The following is a 21561-nucleotide window of genomic DNA, read 5'->3' on the forward strand; positions in this document are numbered from 1 at the left end:
ATCCATTTGTACTGTATTCTGTGAAGTATCAGCTTTAGTTGGTCGAGGAGTCACAAACACTTTGGAGTTAAGTAGATCACAAACAAATTGTTATTAAAGCTCTTAGAGTAAATGCAGATGAAACAGTAGATGTGGATCTCTCATTTGCTTCCTTGTAAAATAACATTAGGGAACAGCTCATTCAGTAACTGAGAGCGCCCATCTGAACTGTATCACAGGCTGTAGCAGCATTTCCTTTAGAATGAGGATTGAAGAGAAGCTCCTGGACATTTTTACAGATTTTTGTACCATCTCTCCATTGCAGCTCATGCCTTCTCTCCAGACATGTATCACACCATTCCCCTTGCCTCCAGCCAAGTCAAAGGAAGTTGAGAGCACCTCCTCAGGTGTACTACTGAAACCTCAGTTTGTATGCAATTATCAGTTACACAAAAATCTTTGCCTGCACTACAGAAATTGCTGTATAATGATTAGTATTTAATTTTTAACGGGAACCTCTTCTCTCCACCCCAGTTCTTCCTCTACCACTGCCCAACCAGACATGGGCAAAATAGAGCACCAAAAGGAGGGTTTTTTTTGTTGGATATCGGCTGTGTCATGAGGTGTAGAAGTCAGTAGTCATCTTTTAACTTCACTGGAACACCTGGAAATGCTGCTCTTAAATCAGATGCTTATCTAATTCCCCAAAAATGTATTACAGAATTTTAGAATATCCATGGCAGAAAATGCTGATTTTTTTTTTTTAAATTGAAACACAATCTCTTTATCCTGGGCAATTTGTTGCCTTAAGGTCTTTTGTCCTTGCATTTTGGGAAAAGGCAACAGAATGTCACAATCTAAAGAAATAAAACTTACTGGTAGTTATTGCATTTTTCCAGTTTATGGCATTTATTTATTTCTATTTAACTATATCAATATTTCAAGCTGTTTTAAACCCAAACCTCTGAATTACACTAAAAATTGAGATAATCAAAATATTCATGCTACCGTCTACAAAATCCCTTTAAGCAAGAAGATACTAAGGATGTATTTCTTTCCCTGCAGGTCTTCAAACTTCTAGGTACTGCAATGTCTGGAAAAAGTGTTCTCTAGTTCAACAACAGCTCTGCTAAGGGATTGTAATGAACCTCCTTTCCTGTCCTAGCAGCTGAAACTTGTTAAACCACAGCTATCTGCATAATTTTATCTGCATAAGATATCTGTAGAATTTCATCTTTTTCTTCACTCCACTGAAATCATGAGCAAGACAGACATATCCCCTGTAAGTTTTAAATATCTTTCCTTTTTCTGGAACTTATTTTGAAGCTTTATACACTAACACATAAATATTGAAAAACTAAAACTTTATTATAAAACAGGTATGTTGAAAATGTATGTAAAAAAACCAGATATTTGGTAAATCTTAAAAACTCAACCAGCAAAAGGTATGCTGTAAAATAAGGAAAAATATTAAAGCCAAATAATGTGGAAGAAATCTTGCTTGAACAAGACATGCATGTTTTTTCCGTTGATCTTTGAACAACCTATTCATCCCCACAGAGGTTTAAGCAGGTGCAGTTTTGTCTTCGATTCTGTTTTTCATGCCATGTTCTATTATGCTACAGTAGCAGACTTTCAGAAGGCAAGGTGCAATAAGATAGGCTGGCCATTCTGTAAAACAGAATTTGGAACCATTTCCTGCAATATGGTCGGCAATTACTTACTTGACTGAAGATCTGAAAAAGAGTAGAGTCTCTCAGAAACGCATACTGATTGTCTAAGCTGTAGAGAAAAACAGATAATTAACACTTACACAGCATGTTTTATCTTGAAAACATTCTACAAAATTGATTATTCAATGTGATATGCCTGTAAGATAATTAGATAAGGGTAACAGCATCAACATAAATCTGGTCAATCCATACCTTCTGTAAACTATCATAAAAATACTTAAGGTTTTTTTTGGTGTTACAACACTTTCTACTAATATATTTTCTTGGCTTTGGCAGCTTACCCCTAATAATTTACTTTGGCCTTTCACACTATAATTGAAAGCAATTTATGAGGTTAGCAGTCTCAGATTTCATGAGACTGTAATTAATGCATAGCATAGCTAGGTACATATTTGCTCTTTAAAAAATATGCACACACTCTTCCCAACAATGTACAAATGAAGATATTAAAATCACATTTTATCATCCCAGACCACAACGAGGGTACACATTTTTATTCAAGGGCAGCACCATGGCAGGGTCAGAAAAAAAAAAAAAAAAGCGTTAAATCCTTTTTGATTTACCATCCCAGCCATAAGCCTATTGACCTAACTGAAAATTTAGTCCACGTAAATTAATTAAACTGTTGGAATGTCAAACATCCAGGGCTTCCAAGGAAGTACAGAGAAAAAGAAATCTAATTAAGATTAAGAGAACTCAACATTAAAAGGATGGGATTGTGCCCCTAAAAAAAGGGCTAGCTAACTGTGTGCTTGTCCTTACTACCCATTCAGGAAGAAAAAGAAAAGAGGTTCCCAATGAAGTTAATGGAAGCACCAATAGCTTCAACAGTAGCAACCAAAAAACTGTCCTTCTCTGCTTTCTTTCCAGGCAGAAATAAGATTAGGATGCTACCACACTCACAGGAAAAAAACTTTACAAACAAACGTCTTAAAGTCAATTATGTCCATGTTAGTATCTCTTGATCCTTTCAGCATTTCTGCAAGGATATCAGTAATCTTGTAATGCAATATGCAGTCCAATTTTGTTCAGCAATCCTAGTCACTTCGGCTTTCTAACTCTTAGTTACATTAAAAATGCGACATGAAAAAAAAGTATTTATCTGAAACTGTTACACTGAATACACCTAAAAGAATGTCACTTACTAGTTTAAAAACAATTCTGCCAGCAAGTCTGACGGAGTCTGGAGGAAAATTAGGCTTGATATTCTTAAGACACTTGCATTCTTGCTTGTGGTCCAGCCAAGCTTCTTTCTTTTTTTTTTTTTTTTTTTTTTAAGGAAGAGAAAGAAAAAAAACACGTTATTTCCCAAAACTTATATCCTGTTTTATGTACTTCTATATATACACACACGAACTTATACAGGCACAGCAATAAGCATGGTCAGCCTGGCCTGTGGCCGGACCAGGGACACAGAACCAGAACAGCATCAGGGCCATCGGGCTGGGGCAGGAATCCCGCCCCCACCCCCCCCACCCCCCCCCCAAGCTCCCACACGCAGGAAGGAGGCAGCCCTTCCTCAGGTACTGACACCCGCTGAATTCGCAGCCGCTACCACAGGCAACATCTCAGGCTGACTGCCAAAAAAACAGCAGCACACGTGCTGTACCAAAACAGCCTAAGACTGCAGCTATCACTCAAGTGATGTGGAAAAGCACAGGCTGGATTATCTATTCAAAACACCCTCATCAAGCCATTCCTTCATCTAACATAAGATTGTATACTACAGATGCTGGAGCTACAGTAGTGCAGGTTACACAAGAGGATCACCGTTTTGCTGCCCCAGAATTTTGCTTTACCTTTCACAAAAACAGAAGTAAAAACAAAAACATTCTCAAGTTCCCCATTCAGTTCTTGGTCTAAGCAATCCTTACTTTGTCTGTTGCATGCTACTCTTCAACAACATGGTTCTTACCATACTTCTTCAAACACTGTCTTCTTTAACACACAAAAAGGAGGGTACTGAGAGAACTGGCAGAACTGAGAAAACTGAGGGCACTGAGAGAACTGGCAGAAGAGCTGGCCAAGCCACTTTCCATCATTTATCAGCAGTCCTGGCTATTGGGGGAGGTCCCAGCCGACTGGCAGCTAGCAAACATGACGCCCATATACCAGAAGGTTGACCCGGGAAACTATAGGCCTGTTAGTTTGACCTCAGTGCCAGGGAAGCTCATGGAGCAGATTATCTTGAGGGTCATCACGCGGCACTTGTAGGGCAAGCAGGCGATCAGGCCCAGTCAGCATGGGTTTATGAAAGGTAGGTCCTGCTTGACGAACCTGGTCTCCTTCTATGACAACGTGACGTGTTTGGTGGATGAGGGAAAGGCTGTGGATGTGGTTTACCTTGACCTCAGTAAGGCTTTTGACACCGTTTCCCACAACATTCTCCTCAAAAAACTGGCTGCTCTTGGCTTGGACCGGCGTATGCTTTGTTGGGTTAGAAAGTGGCTGGGTAGCCGGGCCCAAAGAGTCGTGGCAAATGGAGTTAAATCCAGGTGGAGGCTGGTCACTAGCGGAGTCCCCCAGGGCTCAGTACTGGGGCCAGTCCTCTCTTTAATATCTTTACCGATGATCTGGTTATGGGGAATGAGTGCACCCTCAGTAAGTTTGCAGATGACACCAAGTTAGGTGTGTGTGTCGGTCTGCTCGAGGGTAGGAAGGCTCTGCAGGAGGATCTGGGTAGGCTGGACCGATGGGCTGAGGTCAACTGCATGAAGTTCAACAAGGCCAAGTGCCGGGTCCTGCATCTGGGGCGTAACAACCCCAATCAGCGCTACAGGCTGGGAGATGAGTGGTTAGAAAGCTGCCTGGCCGAGAAGGACTTGGGAGTGTTGGTGGACAGTCGGCTGAATATGAGCCAGCAGTGTGCCCAGGTGGCCAAGAAGGCCAACAGCATCCTGGCTTGCATAAGAAACAGCGTGGCCAGCAGGTCTAGGGAAATGATTGTCCCCCTGTACTCGGCTCTGGTGAGGCCGCACCTCGAGTACTGTGTTCAGTTTTGGGCCCCTCGCTACAAGAAGGACATGGACGTGCTCGAGCGAGTCCAGAGAAGGGCGACCAAGCTGGTGAGGGGGCTGGAGAATGAGTCTTACGAGGAGCAGCTGAGGGAGCTGGGCTTGTTCAGCCTGGAGAAGAGGAGGCTCAGGGGAGACCTTATCACACTCTACAGGTTCCTTAAAGGAGGTTAAAGGAGGCTGTAGGAAGGTGGGGATTGGTCTATTCTCCCATGTGCCTGCTATATATTGAAATGTGTCTTTCCTTTTTTTCCCCCCATGTCTGTGCAGAAGACCTACAAGGAGGTTCCAGCAAAAAGAAACTCATGGTGGAAGACAGAGTCAATGTCTTATCACCTTTTTATTTTCTGCCTTGTCTTTCCAAGCTCAAAATTCTGTTTATACTTTAAAAAATCTCCAAGACCATCTCATGTAAAGATTTACAGTGTTAATATTTAATACATATATTTGCAGTATAGGTTCGAAGACACTGAGCTGTGTTTTTAAATACTTTTTAAAAGCAAACTGGAAAAATAGGACAGCAAACAATTGTTAAGGTGACAATAACCAAATGACCAAAAGCTTTTGAAGGTGACATTTTCTCACAGACATGCATTAAGAAAAAAAACTCAGAACACCAACTTCTGTAAGGTAACTGCCACTTGGAAAATGATAAAATATCTACTACAAAACAATATACATTCAGCAATAAAAAAAGAGGGAACAACAGTGAAATGTACAAGTCAACATCACACCTGTAGACACTGACATTCTAGTTATAAAGATTACAAAGCCTATCATGCAATATATTTTTTTAAGCTGTATTTAAGCAGGGTAATTGTTCCAGGTAACCAGACTTCAGCACCAGTAGCATTGTCCTGTTTCATTGTGGGTTTTCCCTCCACCTTTGGCTTACACATAATAAACAAACTGCAATTTTTATTTCCTTCAGATACATAAGAGATTTCTGATTTCATTTCCTTTACCCATAACTCTACAAGAGGAAAAAAAATGACACCAAGAAGGCATTAATCCAAATACAGTTAGTGCTGCACACTGTCTGACAAATAAAAGCTAAGTATCTACTGGTGAATAGAATTACTCTTGTCTAGAAGAAACAAGGTCATGCTTGTAAATGTCCAGACGTCATTCTCTGTAATATAATTATATTGGCATTTTTATACCACTTAAACTAAAATTGTTCTTTGGAACAAGCCTGTCAATTTTTTTTCCTTACATAAATGCTGCACAGAATTTCAAGTATGCTAAAGGTGACATCAAAATGATTAATAGCTTACCCAACCAATAAAGCCCTAATGAGACAAAATATGCAGTACCACACAGCATAATATGCCACATTTCTCAGAGATGCGTTTCCCTGCAAGAACAACGGTTAGACCAGATGCTTCCTTCTAAGCAGTGCTTGGCTGAAACTGATGCCAAGAAGGAATCAGACTCTTCTGCAGGAAGCCTGCTGGAACAGGGACTGCCGCTTGCTTCTTCCCTGCTAAGGGGTGAGGGGGGGAAGCTCCAAATGCATCAGGTGTAATGAGATTCAGCGCTATTCCTTCTCACTACCAATACAACAAGGACACAAATCACAGAACTATATGGACTATGAAAACCTGTAATCCTGGAGAGACTTACTTTTAAAACCAGTCTCAAACGATACTTACTGCTGGGTTTATGTTAGTCCTACAGCTCTCCATGGGAGGTTTTCTGAACTCTACATGTCCTGGATTTCAGGCAGGGATTTTATATCCCAAAACCAGCATGAGTGCAAATACCACCCTGCAGAGGTACGGCCACCTGGTCAGGCCCTGCTCCCTCCCTGCCAGGGAAGGGCTTCCAGTTTTTCCAACATTATTCCCGCCCACCCCAAAATGAACGCTCCCAGAAGGAAGCAAAGCAAACACTGCAGAGCAGTACCTGGCCCTCCTCCCACAGACTTCATTGCATTTAGAAACTTAAAAAAAAAAATCCCTCCTAGATCAGTGGCTCTCATTCAAGCCCAGCATATCCCATCTGCAATTCCTCAGCCTTTACTCAACTGAAAAGGGTCAGAAGCCCATACAGCTCAGAAAATACTGCAGCGTAGAGCTGTTTACTGGTGGCAGATAGAGAGCCTGCCTCGACAAGCCACCAACATGCAAACGCCAGCACACCACCATGTTTCACTAAATCCAGCCCCAGCATCACCTCCTGCTGACTCAAGGCACTGGCACAGACCACCTCCATCTGCCCACAAGATCTTGCATATCTTTTAGCTGACCCGTTTTGCCTTGACAGAGATGAGTGTTCTTGCACTGAAATATGCTATCCCCACCTCCACATAGTCCCTAACCCTACAAAAGAAAGACCCTAAGCCAATATTTACAAAATTAAGGTTTCCCTCACCTCCTCTACAGCACCAAAAAAAGTCGAATGTTGCCTGCAGATTAATGCACTCATGGAATGCAATTAAAGACTACAGCTCATCCAAAAAAAAAAATAAACCTGAATATTTTCCCATTGGTAGGTAATGGTTAATTAAAAATGTCAGAATTTGTAATTTCCAAAGGATTGTTTTTTTTTTTTTAAACAAAGTGTCTTATTATTGAAATGACTTCATAAAAATATTTCATGATGGCATATTCTGAATTCTTTCTGAAGTGACTCCCCCACTTGTCAAGGATTATCATCTACATAACTGGTCCCCAGTCTATGGGACACATCAAATTAATAAACACTGCCAGAGGAGATCACAACGGTGACTATAAGGTGGAGCAGATGTGGTAAGTATGTTTGTAGGCACAGAAAACATATAACACTGCTAGAAAACAGCACTAGGAAATTAGGAAAAATAGGTATCAGCAGGTAGGAAAGGTGCTGCAGGGGAAAAGTGTCAAGAAGGGTCAAAAGTCAATGAGGTCCAACTGAAAAAAAAAACATTTAAAATTAAAAGACCTACATACAAGTGATTCTGAAATGAGAATTCAGTGTAACAGGTCACCCTAAAGGATCTCATGTTCACTTCCAGTCCCACATTTCTGATTTCTTTTTTATTTAAGTTAAAGTAAAACCAAGTAAGTTCAAATTGGCCTGAAAAGAGATAACAGGGATTACTTAAATTTGGCACCATACACTCAAAATACTCATATTCAACATAATGAAGACTTCTGCGAACTTGAACTCCAATTCCCATGTAGTTTTGTTCAGGAATCCTTGTTGTACCCACACACCTCCTTGAAGGATAGCACTTCGCAAGGTAACTGAAGCATCTTTCGAAAGTGTGTTTCTTCCTCTACATGCTAGGGCAAAGACACTTTTTCTTAACCACCTGATATTTTAAGCAAGTGAAGATTTCTACAAGAATTTCTACAATAAATCTTTAAAATTAGCTTTCAAAAATCTTTTAAATGAGCTTTAAAATGGCTCATTTTGACACATCCTAACATTGAAATCCCCTGCTGAATGTAGTCACTTCCTTCAAAGTCTACCTTTATCATAAACCTAGTTCAGCTGCTCAGATTAATGATTTTTCTTTTTTGAAAGTCAGTTTACTTTCTGATTTGACTTACTGTGTTAACCAGAAAACTCCAGAATCAAATCATTCTTCAACTAAGTGTAAATTGTAAATCCAACTGTACAATATGCATTTTTAAGTTGGTCTGTATTTAGGAAAATAAAATTGTCCTGTTTTGCCAATGTTCTTTTTAAGTCTGCAAACTGCAATTTAATTTAATACCCTGCTGTTTATTTTGCTCAGCAAATAGTTCAATTACAAATGCACTTATTAAGGAATTGCACTAAATCTGCAGAGGCTAAGTAGAGTACAAAAGCTTTGGCTTGGCCGAGGAAAGGTTTGCTAAGGGCTGCTATAAAAACAGAGCTGCATAGCAGTTTAGATAGCTTTTCAAAAGAAATATGAAGTAGTGGACAGTACTCAAGAGAAAATGGATCTGACTGGTCTGAGTTTTTGGTTGGTCTGAGTCTTAGTCGTATCAGCTGCCCTGAGCTGTCAATCCCAATAAATTCCCTGTTTTGTCTAGAAAAAACATTTTTTTCAGTTATTCTCAATTGCCACCTAATATCAGAAAGCACTATATACTGTTAATTCAATATTCATTTATTGATATTAATAGCACAAGATACTACGTAACAGTAAATACACAACATGTTAAGTGCAGACGACTTACAGGAGCTCTAGCCTGTGTCACTGAAATCAATACCTACAGTTGTGGAGGTAGAGCAGCTTGAGCTGGCTTCAAGCACAAGATGCCTAGAGCTGGAAGCCAAAAGCAAAGATGCCCCAGATGACTTTAGACGATCCCTTTAGACGATCCAATGCAAATCTTTGAAGTGTGTTCACAATAATTTTCCCAAAGGAAGCCCCATTTCCTAGTTTCACTGCTATTACAACTTAGGCTAGAAGAGGCTATTGCGTTACACCTTGCAGGTTTGCTCATGCAGGTCAGTGCCAGCACAGGGAGTGCTGCATGCTGTCTCATTTCACATTAGACTTGCCAACAGAAGATTTCCCAAAGACTCTCCTGACACACATTTGTTTTGAACTTACCTTACAAATAACTCTGGTCTTTTATATTCTTCAGTCATATTTTTCTGTAATAAATCTACTTGTGGCATTATTATTGATGCTACAGTAAGCACCTAATGTACATTGCGCGCATTTGCTGTACAATGAATCAAGATGACATATCTTCCTCCTTTCTACCTCCATATGTTTTAATCCCAAAAAGGAGGGGTTTCTGGCCTGTTGGGAACATTGCATATCATACTAAGGCAGAATTGTTTCTGAAGCACATAAGATGTCAAAGGATCATTTGAAGGTCAATGACAGAAGTTAAATCCCTATACCTTTGATAAGCTATCACTACTATTTCATTTCAACCAGTTGTCTTTTCTCTATTTAGAGAAAAACAACCAAATTACCATGCAATGCTAAGAGAAATAATGTAAAAACTCAAGGGTTCTATAAGGCAAACCATATGGTTTCAATCTCAGGTGCCAGGTTCTATACCATATCCCACCTTACGCAGTCACCTACCCCTGTGTGACCATTTGATACCATGTCCTGCCAACTTCCGTGCACAAGCTCCAGTGACAAAACAAGACAAATAGAAAAGCTAAAATTTTAGGGTTGAACACCATTAAGAACGGTTTCATAGGATAAAATCATAGGATAATTACAATTGGAAAGGATCTCTGGAGATTCCTAGTGACAAAACAGGATCAGCTCCAGGGTCAGACCCCGCTCAGAGCGTTGTCCAGCAGGGTCTTGAAACCCTCCAAACACACAGATGGCACAACTACCCTAGCCAGCCTGTTCTATTTCTTGGCTGTCCTCAAGGTGAAAAAGCTTTTCCTTATATCGCACCTGAGGCGCTCTTCCTTCAACTTATTTCCATTGTCCCTTGTCATCCCACCACCCATTGCTGGGAAAAGCCTGGCTCTGTCTTTGTAATACCCTCCTCAGAGCTACAGTTTTGCCCAAGGCTCTCTTCTCTGCAGATTCTCACAGCTTTCTTCCTCTTAAAAAAGAGAGAACATACTTTATCATGGAGAAGATTATTCTTGAAATACAAATTGTTTTACTGAAAAATTGGCTTAGAAACTTCAGTCTGCAACCAGAAGTCTTCCTCCCGCTCCAACCAAGCATAGCCAAACACCACACATTTCATCTTGGTTCTTTCTTTATATCTCTGATTACAATCTTATATTCGTCAATCTTGTATTTGTAACTATGAGAATATTTAAAATAAAACAAGGCAACGTGTTTACTCTCCATCTGTAACTACAAACAAAAAAATTTGGAGGTGTGACAGTGTGGAAAATGTATGGAGACCCTGTAAATTAAGTATTCAAATACTTGTTTTTCTTCACTACTTTATAGCTGTAATTTTTCATCTTACCTGACAAGATTTACCACAGTATTTAGCAACCTTGCACTGAGAGCATCTGTGCAGATGTTCATTCCTGTTTGAAAAAAAGAAAAAAGAAAATCAGTTATAAATACAGAGTTTTATGTTTATCTTTCTTACATAACTGACAGTTTTCAAATATTCCAAGGCAAGAAAAGTATCTGGAATAAAAGGGGAAAAAAAAGAAAAGAAGAGTAGTCTAAAACGCATTGTAGCATGAGAAGAAACAGCACACTTAAATACAAAGCTATTTTCACAATCCTTTACACATAGGACTCAGTATACCTGGGGCCACTTTGGATCCACAGCAGGGAGATCAAACATGCTTTTTTTGTGCCATACAGCTACAATCCCAATGAGTTTGATTTCATAGATATATAACTAGACATTATAACTGGAGCTGAGCATAACAGGTAGAAAATATATTTGTTAATGGCCTTGGGTCTTGCAGCAAGTGCCATTATCTGTCTTAAACAAGACCTTACTGTGAAACTGCAGTTGTGACAACTAATTATTACTTCATTGATTCTGAGGTTGACTTGTCAGCAAAAATTTCTGTCTTCAGAAAATATTTTTGATTCAAGTAAAAAAAAGATTTCAGACCAGTATAAACAAGACAGATTTTGATGCTCCCGCCCCCTCAGCTTCCTGTAGAAAATTGAATGTACAGATCATTAGAATCATGTAACTATCTTTAATACCTACTGTATGAGAATCACTATTTTGTTGCACAAAATTCTTCACGTATTCCTGTTAACTACCAGCTTAAATGTAATTTAGAAATACTTCATATTTAAGCATGTTTGCTATCGCCTCCCTTACCTTCCTACCTGCAAAGTGAGTCCTGGAGACTGATAAAAAAACAAGCAACTCTTAGATTCCTGTAAACCGAATCTAAAACCTTGTGCATGCATAATAGGTTTTGATTTTAAAGTAAAATCCCTGAGGGCAATTCAGAGATAGAAACCAGTCTGAAATCTTTATTTTGCCAGCCAGGGACAGCTGCTTCATTTTCAAGGTTGAGCAATGACAGACCTTTAGCCAGCCTATGACAGAGGACTGTATTTACCATTCCAGATTAGGAGTGCACAGAGTTATTTGGGGAAAAATACGCTGCAGTAGAAAAATTACTGTAGACAACAGAAAACGAATAGAAATGCTGTTTGGAACTGCTCATTGATTTGGATATCAGAAGCAGTCCAGGTATAAATAAATGCTCACAAACAACACACACAACTTAATTCCCACCAAGACAAGTTTTGATACACATTTTTAGTACTGAGCAGCATATTTCATCAGGGACAAAAAGAATCATTTTTAAGATACCACTCGCACCTTCTTTCTAGATGTTTTCCAATTAACAGCATAGACCAACACTTTTCTGAAGCTAGACCTTTCAAATTGCTGAAAGACAATGCTACGAGAATTTTAGTTTGCTTTGTTACCTTTCTGCCAACGAACTTTCCAAATCAGATTCATCATTGGCAATGCTATCACTAAAAAATCTGCCTACCAACCAAGATTAAAAGAGCTTTGGTTTGATATTCAGCTGTCCATCTGCATGGCCATAACCTTCAAGACTGCCACTCTGCAGGTTGCCTCTGCTTTTCTCTATAGTTCTACTTCACGTAGCTTTACAGAATCACAGAAGGGCATGAAGGATCTTCCAAACTCTTTCTTGATACCTTCTTCATACTCAATATTTTACACCTATGCTAGCATACTCCATCGGACTTCAATTGTTGCTGTTTGCTGCAGAATGACTGAGCAAAACGTTTAAGGCAGACTTTTTTATTCTAAATACTATCCGTGTAAACACAAGTTAGGATTTAGCTAACGCAGCATTTCCAATGTCAGTCACATACACATTAAAGTACCCATCTGGCAGAGCATCAACCAGTAGAACACAGATTCCCGGAGCAGAGTAATTCTAACTTCCTGCAGCCAGAACTTAAGTGAATGAATGTCCATAAGTACTGGAGAACTCTCCCCTACTGATTTCACATCCTTCCATCAGAAGACTAAGTCTGACAACATTAATGAACTGCAAACAGGCCTTGCCTTGGTATACTTTCTCTAAGAGATGCCAGGATTTACTGGGATCATTGATGTGAAGTCGCAAACACTTACTTGCTCTTTGTTTTGTCAAACAATTAGCGGACCCGTTGCCACAAAGCACCGAACTCCTTCAGCACCTGCTGGAGTTTCAGTACTTTACAGGATTAGATCCTTTGTATCCTTTTTCCCATAGAGTTCACAATGCTGCAGTAACAAACAAATACACACAAAAATCTAGGGACCAACACTCAAAACTTGGAGTTCTGCCAGACTGACACTACCAGTCAGATTATTTGAATAAGGTGGCTCCCTGCTGGCACTACATAACAAATGAACAAGCCATTCATCTTTTGGGGTTTCTCTGAATGACAAGCAGACATAGGATGACACAGACTTAAATGCTGCAACTACTGATAAAATTGTTGCTTTTCCCCACCCCCAATCCTGTCCTCCCTTGTAGACTAAAATAAAGATCTTAGAGCATCCATGGGTCTTGCAACATAACATTTTAAATGAAAAAGAACATGATCTAACACACTTAACCTGAATAAAAGAATTTGAGAATAAAATTGATGTATACATGATTCATATGTTCTGGAACACTTTAAAAACTGGGGTAATTTGCCTAGTTTATTCCTGTAGTTCTCAGTATTTTAGAACCATGGAATCATTAAGGTTGGAAAAGACCTTCAAGATCATCTAGTCCAACCATCACCCTACTACCAATGTCACCCAATAAACCATGTCCCTAAACACCAGGCCCAACCTTTCCTTAAACACCCCCAGAGACAATGACGCCACCACCTCCTTGGGCAACCCTTTCCAATGCCTGACTGCTCTTTCTGAGAAGTAATGTCTCCTAATTTCCAACCTAAAACTGTTACAGACTTCATTGAAACAAAGTCACTGTCAAATACAGCTGTGCATTTCCCATCACTTGTAAATATCACCCAGAGATAACATCAGGTTACCTCCAGGGTATGGATGGCATCTCAGCTGATGTGATCCACCTGAGTCAGGCTGCAGAGGCCCTACCAGTGCCACACCTTGCCCTTCTGAAAACATCAAATGAACAGTTAATCAAAGCACTCCGATAACGACCTGGCCCCAATGAATGGTATTATTTTTGTTTGCTGGGGAAGAGCCTAATATAATTAAAAAACACTGAAACCCAACCAAACACGATTAGGCTACTTAATTTATAATGAAAATGCATCCACACTTCTCTGGTGATTGCAGGCACTTGACTTTCAGCCCCCGCTCACCAGACAAGTGTTAGATGTAACACAACATTTGATTACCAGGCTACTCTCACCACTCCTTGGTGTACAATTTATTCACACTTCTGATGCTTCCACAGCTTGCAGGACAAAAGGGTAATCTCATGCAAATTTCCTGCTGCATTTTTGTTGTTGATACTGTTTTTCAGTTAATAATCCTGCTCTACAATACACGTTGCAAAAGAGATGCTCTTTCAGATGCATGTCATGTAGAGCTAATTTCCTAAACAAATTATTGGACCTCTGATTCAGTCGAACGCATCAAGTGCATGATGCCTACTTGGATTTTCTAAGTGCGTGCATTTCAGACCCATCACAAAGTGAAAGCAATCGATACCCACAATAAACAAACACATCATTCATCATTCTACTAGTACATTTTTGTCTTCCAGTAATAAAAATAAAGATGCTAATAACAAACAGCATTTTTAACTTGGTAGATCTGGGAGCAGCGGGGTTACATGCAGTGCAGTTACCACTTTCCTTCCTCCCCTCTCTCCCAGCAGACAGGTAATGCCATGGTACAGCACAGCTGATCATCTGCATGGGCACCAGCAATGATGGGGGCATCACCAGCACACCAAAACCAATAGCATGGCTCTGGTGACAATGACAAAGGGTGCCAGGGGAAGGCCTGGGCAGGGGATAACACTCCCATGGCCTGCACACCCCAAATCCAAGCCCTTGGCAAGCAATAAGGGCAGTGACCCAAGCCCAGGGCACCACCTTCATGCAGCTTCCCCTTCCCTCCATGGCCTCAGGCCTGTTCTGCCGTCATAGACACTCTGGTGGATGAGAAGCCACCAGTTCACCTGCCCTGTGGTCCCTACTTATGAGGCTGCTGAGGTCTCCTCCCACCTCTGGAGCCTACACACATACTATGAGTAAGAATTCTTTGAAATCCATGCCCTACAAGTCATACAAAAATGCCATAAAATGCCCCACTTGCACACTTCATTAGGAAAGCATGTGAATTAATTTTAACATAGGAGCAGCACTAGGGAGTAGTAGCTTTTCAAGGGGTAGTGAGAATGCCCAATGTTTAAATTAAAATATAGTAACCACAACTAACTGTCAGACATCTATTCAAGTGAAATCTAAGAGAGACCTTTCATATATGAAAAAAACACTTATTTCCAAGTACAATGATCATCTACTTTACACCTGAACACACTAAAGAAGTGGTATTACATTGCCCAGGAAAGAAAAGGGAGAAAACACGAATAACCAAAGCACTTGGCTTATGGCAAAAGTTCAGACACCTGTGCTCTCATGCAAACCGCCTAGTAACACACACAAAAATACAGCTTATTTGGCATACCAAGTAATCTTCCCACTGCTTAAGTCTTGGCTTCTGAAGCCTCACGTGCCACCTCAACTGGTAACATTCTCTGCTATTTTCTGTAATTCTTGTTACAGCCAACCTTGTATTTAACACCCTGAAATGATTTGGGATACTTTCTACACACAAAAAACAGAATCCAGACAGATGAGGGGAGAGAACACCCTTCAGCTTAAAATGAGCCTCGGTTCTGTTCAGATTTTACAACTGTCATCTTTACATATATGCTACCTTTATTTGGCTTAAACATATACCCTAAGTAGGTGATAAACATGCTGGGTCATATTACTTCAACAAACTGGGTGTTCTGGATGGTATTCCTTGTCTACTTCTGTGCATCTGCTATTATTTCCCTTAATTCTTTTCTTGCAACTTGATTCTTCTGAAGAACGCCTGGTCCAAAAATTCTAAAAAATATTTTAGAAATAAAACTGTTTTAGTCTACAATCATTTCTTTGTTCCAGAATCATGTTTTCATATATGATTTATGTTGGATATTTAGCTTTTTTCTTCTTTTGGGATTTGATGTAGCCATAGCTGAAGCAACAATAAGAGATATCCCATTGGGTAGATTTTCATTTGCTGTCATGTAGAAGCTAGTCTTTGTGCTCATGTCGCAGTAGTAGCATTGCTAACTTTTGATAAGAAAAAGTTATTTTTACATCTTTTAAAAAAAGGGTGAAGTATCAACACTCACAGAATGGTCTAAGATTCTTCACTGAAATTGAAAGAAGTTATCTAGAGTCACAAGTGGAAGACTCTCCTTTTGTTACAGAGGAGAAAAAAGTACTTTCCTGAAAACACAGCTATTGGAAGTACAGTGCTTATTCTGATATAACCAAAAAAAGAAAATTATACAACTTGATGTTGAGCTGGTACCTGATAACGTGTTTCAGATACAACCCTTTCCAACAAATATCTTACAGTTAACACCTTCAGTAGGCAAGAAATTTAGTCTGTATTTGGAATCCTACTTCTTCACTGAATTTTTACATCTAATCCTAACCAATTCAAGGACGTACAGAAAAAATGTACAGGAAAATAGGTCTACTAAAAGCAAAGAGAAAGCTCCAGAAGTTGCAATTTCAGTAGTACAAGGCCACATTCTGATCCTTCTACCTGAAGATATCATTCAGGAGAAGCAATCAGTATCTCCCAAAACAGCCCCTTTTTATTCTAGAAGACAAACTAGCTTTAAAATCAAAGAACTTCTACCTTTTATATAAATACATATATATACACATACACACGCGCATCCAGTTTATCAAAGGGAAAGATGAATAAAACAAATGCCATCACAACAAAAATCAATAGTTGTGTGCAAACACAGTGATTATCCCCAACTGAGAGCAGTGATACATAAACACAAGAAAGTTTAGCTTTGAGAGCACAAGGCAAACTGTTTCAAATTGCTTTGGAAGCCTACTTGCCCTACAAAGCTACTTTGACACTGTTTCCCTCAAACGAAGGCAATCTTCAGTGTTTGCCTGCAGATGGCATGGCAACATGCCTTCAGCAATTTAAGGCTTAAACTGATTAACTTCAGTCACACAGTACCTTCATTACACCTTGGAATTTTAATTAAATCAAAATGCCGAAAACTGACAAAAACTAAGATTATATTTCACAGTAACAAAAGGTCGTATGTACAACTGGAAAACATGCAAAAGAAAAGCCACAAGCAATACTTTTAAAGGCTCATTTCTTGATCGTGTGGTTACAATCCAATGCAGCCACAAGTATTACAAAACATCCCATCTTTCATTTTTTCCCTGATAAAAATGACAAATACAGTGCCCATAGGTCAACATTCAAGAAAAACAATGTGGTTACTCTGAAATATATTATAGTAAATATTTTCTTCCAGCTAGTATTTGCCTCTTGGATCATATGGATCTATGATTCAGTGAAATTTAAACCTCTCTGACTCTCTCACGGAAGAATCTCTCTCTCCTTGCCCATATTTACATTTCTAGGACACATTTTTAGAGGCTTTTTACATCTTCCCCTTATTTGATTTTCCATTTCCAAATATGAACTGATACGTCTAGAGATACGTCAGAGAAGCTGTGGCTGCCCCATCCCTGGAAGTGCTCAAGGCCAGGCTGGATGGGGCTTTGGGCAGCCTGGTCTGGTGGGAGGTGTCCCTGCCCATGGCGGGGGTTGCAACCAGGTGATCTTTAGGGTCCCTTCCTACTCAAACTTCTCTGTCATTCTGTAAGCTTTCCTCAGGCAGCAATTCTGCACAGACAAAAGCACTTCTAATGCCAAGTCTAAACTCAGCCTGGCAGAACCGCAGACTACTCCTGACAGGACCTGCTGTTTGCTCTCCTAAGCAATTCCATACCACTGAGAGACACTAGCGAAACCTGAGGAAAGATAACTTTTAGTAGACCTACAAACACTAAACAAACTTACAAGTATCTGCCTATCCACTTTTGTAGTTGAGCTGAACGAAGGGTCTCTTAAACTGTCATAAATACACACCTTCCAACTTTTTTTGAACATGTACTTTTCTTCAAATCTTCTGTATTTCATCAGACACTTTCCTGTCATTGTTATCTCCAGCCTAACACATTTGTTTTCTTGCCACTAATCATATTTTTTCCCTAATTTCCTCATGTTTCAATGACTTTCCCGTTTCAGATTTTCTTTCCCATTTTCTAGATAAAAGGGGACTTGATTTTTTTGCTTGGAGAAGTCTCACTTGATTCCCCATCAGCCCCAAAATGTTTTTTATCTGCCAATAATTTCTGGCCAAGAACAAAACAAAATGTAGCTTGGAAATACCTGTAAAGAGTGGACTTTCACATATATAGCACAGTACCAAATACTCTTACTTAATCACTACTATAACGATTTTCCATTTTACACTTCTTACAGTAATTTTCACTTCGTATCAGAGGGACCACATTCAAACAACTTGATCTGAGAGCACTGTACAAAGTTTCTTCCTATCAACTGCTTAAATAAAATCCCTGATGTCACACCTCAATCCTGTCTCCAACGGATTCTGGATGAAAACAGATGCATCTTCCCTTCTGACTCCCCTCATAGAGCATCCTGAGCTGGAAGCACCCACAGGGATCAACCTGTCCAACTCCTAGTTCTACACAGGACCACCCAAAATAATCAAACCATACTCCAGAAGAGACACAAGTTGCTTCCAAGACCTCTGAAAAACAGTCCACTGTAACAATAGCACAGAAATACCAACACTGTACTATGTACTGGCATGTGTTTACTTCTCGTTCATTTCAGCCCCCACTCCATCCAGTGGGAATGCCCCTACAGAAGCAGGACTAGGTCCCGAACCTGTGTCTTGAGCAATACTGCAAATCTAACAGTCAGAACCACAGTGCACTGGTCAAGATGCTGCAACGACTGATCTGAGAAAGCTCTGCAGGACTGCTTTTCTCACACTCCAAAAATAAACAGCCAAAGAAAGCCATAAATCAACCCTACATCACTTACTCACACAGTACTCTGTACTCTGGTGACATCCTATGGCTAAAAGTGTAATAGATGTTTCTTCAGTTTCAAAGATTAGTCACCCCAGTTTCCCTTTCCCATTTAAAGGGGATTTTAAAAGAGTCAAAAGAAATGCCTACACAGCTATAATAATGCCTATACATTTTCAGGGAAGAAGTACCTATAATTTAATAGTCAAGAGCACTAGGGTTAAGTCACCCCAGTGTCCCCACCAGCCATTCTACATACCAATTAGCCAGGTAGGGAAAAGCTTTACATCCTTCGTGGTTTCCAAATTTGTTGATTTCCAACAGAAGGGTCTTTAAAACACATTGGCCGAAGTCATAAGTACGTTTTAGGACTCGAAGTCATCACCAGCTTCAGGACAGCTTTCCTTGTTAAGAAATAACAGCTTGACTAGGAAGACAGTTAACGCTGGGATTAATTCTGAAAATTTCAGCAGCACTTATACGTTTGAAGGTGTGCACATGCTTAGGTATATCTGCAAATGGCAACCCTTTCTCACAGACTAGATCTGGTATTAGTACTGTTATGTTTCTGACTGTAGTCGACAAGCACATAATAGATAGTTATTCCAACTATGGAAGATTCAGAATAATATAGTGTTTCCCAGAAACTACTCTTCATTTAGGAGACTAAGCACAGCTCTCACTTGCAAAAAAAAGTATTTGGAATAAATTATCTTCTAAATGTGAAAAAAGTAGATAAAACTTGGGTACGGTAACCATCAGAATTCAAATAACTCATGAGCTAATTTTGTTCAATTTTTAATAAAAGATTCCAAGTATTTTTGAGTGATGCCTTCTCCATTTCTAGGCCTGTTTTTCACAAAATAAAATAATGATGTCGCATTAACATGAAAAAGAACCAAGTGCTTTTTAAAAATTTGAAGCTATTATTTCCATTTATGGAATCAATTTTTAATGAACTCATGGGAATTTCAACATACAACATGCTTCCATACACTTAGACACGGCTTCTTTTTTTCTTAAAACAAAGTTGAATAGCTAATACTGAAAAAAAGGGAGGAGCTATAAAGCCATAGTATTTGTCACGAGAGATTGTTATCTACTTTCCTGCCAAATTGGACCGGCCACAACAAACAAACGGACGCATTTCCATTTCAAAAACTGCAACCGGTATGAAAGAAGCTTCAAAGCAGCATAGACACTGTGAGGTTTGAACTAATGTGAAGAGTTATAAAATGATGTGATTTCACTTGACTATCCAGCTAAAATTATTATTTTAGCATTTTCTGGAACATAAGTATATGTTTACATCACTATAAGTCTTCAGTTAAATCTCATTTTCTCCATGGCCAAGAAATGTGAGCCTTTAATCATCATACTGTAGCTTCAGCGATGGGTCATGAGCAAAATCAGACTATTTGTTTCAGTTCAACAACCATGGAATGAGACTTTGCAGAGTATGGTACAAGAAAATGAGAAATGTTATTCCCTATTAGCAAAGGAAGAGAGCAAAGGTTTCGAAGGTTTATTGTGATGGGCAAAAGCTGGAAGAGCACTAGAGTTTTTGTTAACATGGATCAGAAATACTGCTTTTCAGCACAAGTTAAATAATACTGTTAAAATTAACAGCAGCGCTATGCTTTGCAGAGTAAGTGAAATGCCAGCAGCACCTATTTGAAAAACATGAACCTCCTGTAGTTTCTAGCGTCATCCATGCCCCAAACCAATGAGCCAAGAAAGTGCATGGGGAAGAATAATCAGTCACAAACATACTGGTCTGTAAAAACTTCACTTTCATTAAGACTGCAAAATAAAAGTTTCTCAAGTGTGTACATGCACATATATATAATTTCATCCATATACACAACCTCCCCTGGTTTTCTTTCTTCTTAGCCTCAATTTTTGACCTCTTATTGGCTGCTCATCACCGTCTCCTCCCATGCCTCATGAGCACACTGCACCCAGTTCATCACCATTTGGGCTTGCCTGCCGTCACCCCAGAAGCAACACACTGCAAGATGCCCAAGCTCAGAGCTGCACCCCCATGACAGCTCAGGCACCCACCACTTCTGCAGCTCTGCAGGTACAATCCCTACACTTCACTCATTTTGCTGCTTGAAATGTTCATCTACTGTATGTTTCATTTTGCAGGAATTCTTCACAGAGAGAAACCTTAACAAAACCTGAAAAGCTTGCATTTATACTGCATTTTGTGTGCAGCAGACCTGGCAGGTGTTTCCCAACTAAGCCTTTTTAAACTGGGAAACGACATATTAGGATGCTGACATAAAATCTGCTGATTCAGGACCGTGTGTTTGCACTTTATGTGAAGTGACTGTTTCATCCAATTTGATAAAAAAACTCCAAGCACGATAACAGGTTGTTGCATTGCTGAAGATGAGACCTTTCATGGAAGATAGAAAACCAAGGCTAATAACTGAACTCTTAATTTATAAATTTGGTGGAGGCTTTTTTGTTTTTAATTTTTTTTTTATAGCAGCACAATATGCCAAGGACTGATGGATCAATCCCCCTCCAACACACACACAGTTTTTAAATGATTTTTCTGTATTCCTCATTCTAACCCATGAGATAAGTAGACATCAGCAGTGTCTCGCCCCAGAGACAGCAGAAATTCAGTCATCTACTTGACTTGGAAACTGCAAGGTTTGTGTTTGCAAAGCCTTCAAAAACCCAAGGTAGAAATCCAGATTACTACATTAGTTTGGTATTAATCGTTCTTGTTAAACTCATGAACTTGAGCTAAAATATGAACTGAGCTTGCAAGACTAAT

The 21561-nt window shown here is 39.5% G+C and overlaps 1 protein-coding gene across 3 annotated transcripts in view; it reads right to left on the reverse strand.

The window, feature by feature from the left end:
* Positions 1-21561, reverse strand: part of SMYD3 (SET and MYND domain containing 3) — a 379637-nt gene that overhangs the window by 336921 nt on the left and 21155 nt on the right. For 2 of the 3 annotated variants that reach the window (XM_083830359.1, XM_083830360.1), the window contains 3 exons: positions 10618-10681; positions 2858-2965; positions 1704-1761 (listed from right to left, as the gene is read on the reverse strand). In XM_083830359.1, coding sequence (XP_083686485.1) covers positions 1704-1761; positions 2858-2965; positions 10618-10681 — 230 coding nt within the window. Of the gene's footprint in view, positions 1-1703; positions 1762-2857; positions 2966-10617; positions 10682-13655; positions 13691-21561 lie in introns of those variants that run through there. The other variant, XM_083830361.1, reaches the window with a different exon arrangement.

Source organism: Anser anser (genome assembly GCF_964211835.1).
Source record: "Anser anser genome assembly, chromosome: 3".
Taxonomy (NCBI): Eukaryota; Metazoa; Chordata; class Aves; order Anseriformes; family Anatidae; genus Anser; species Anser anser.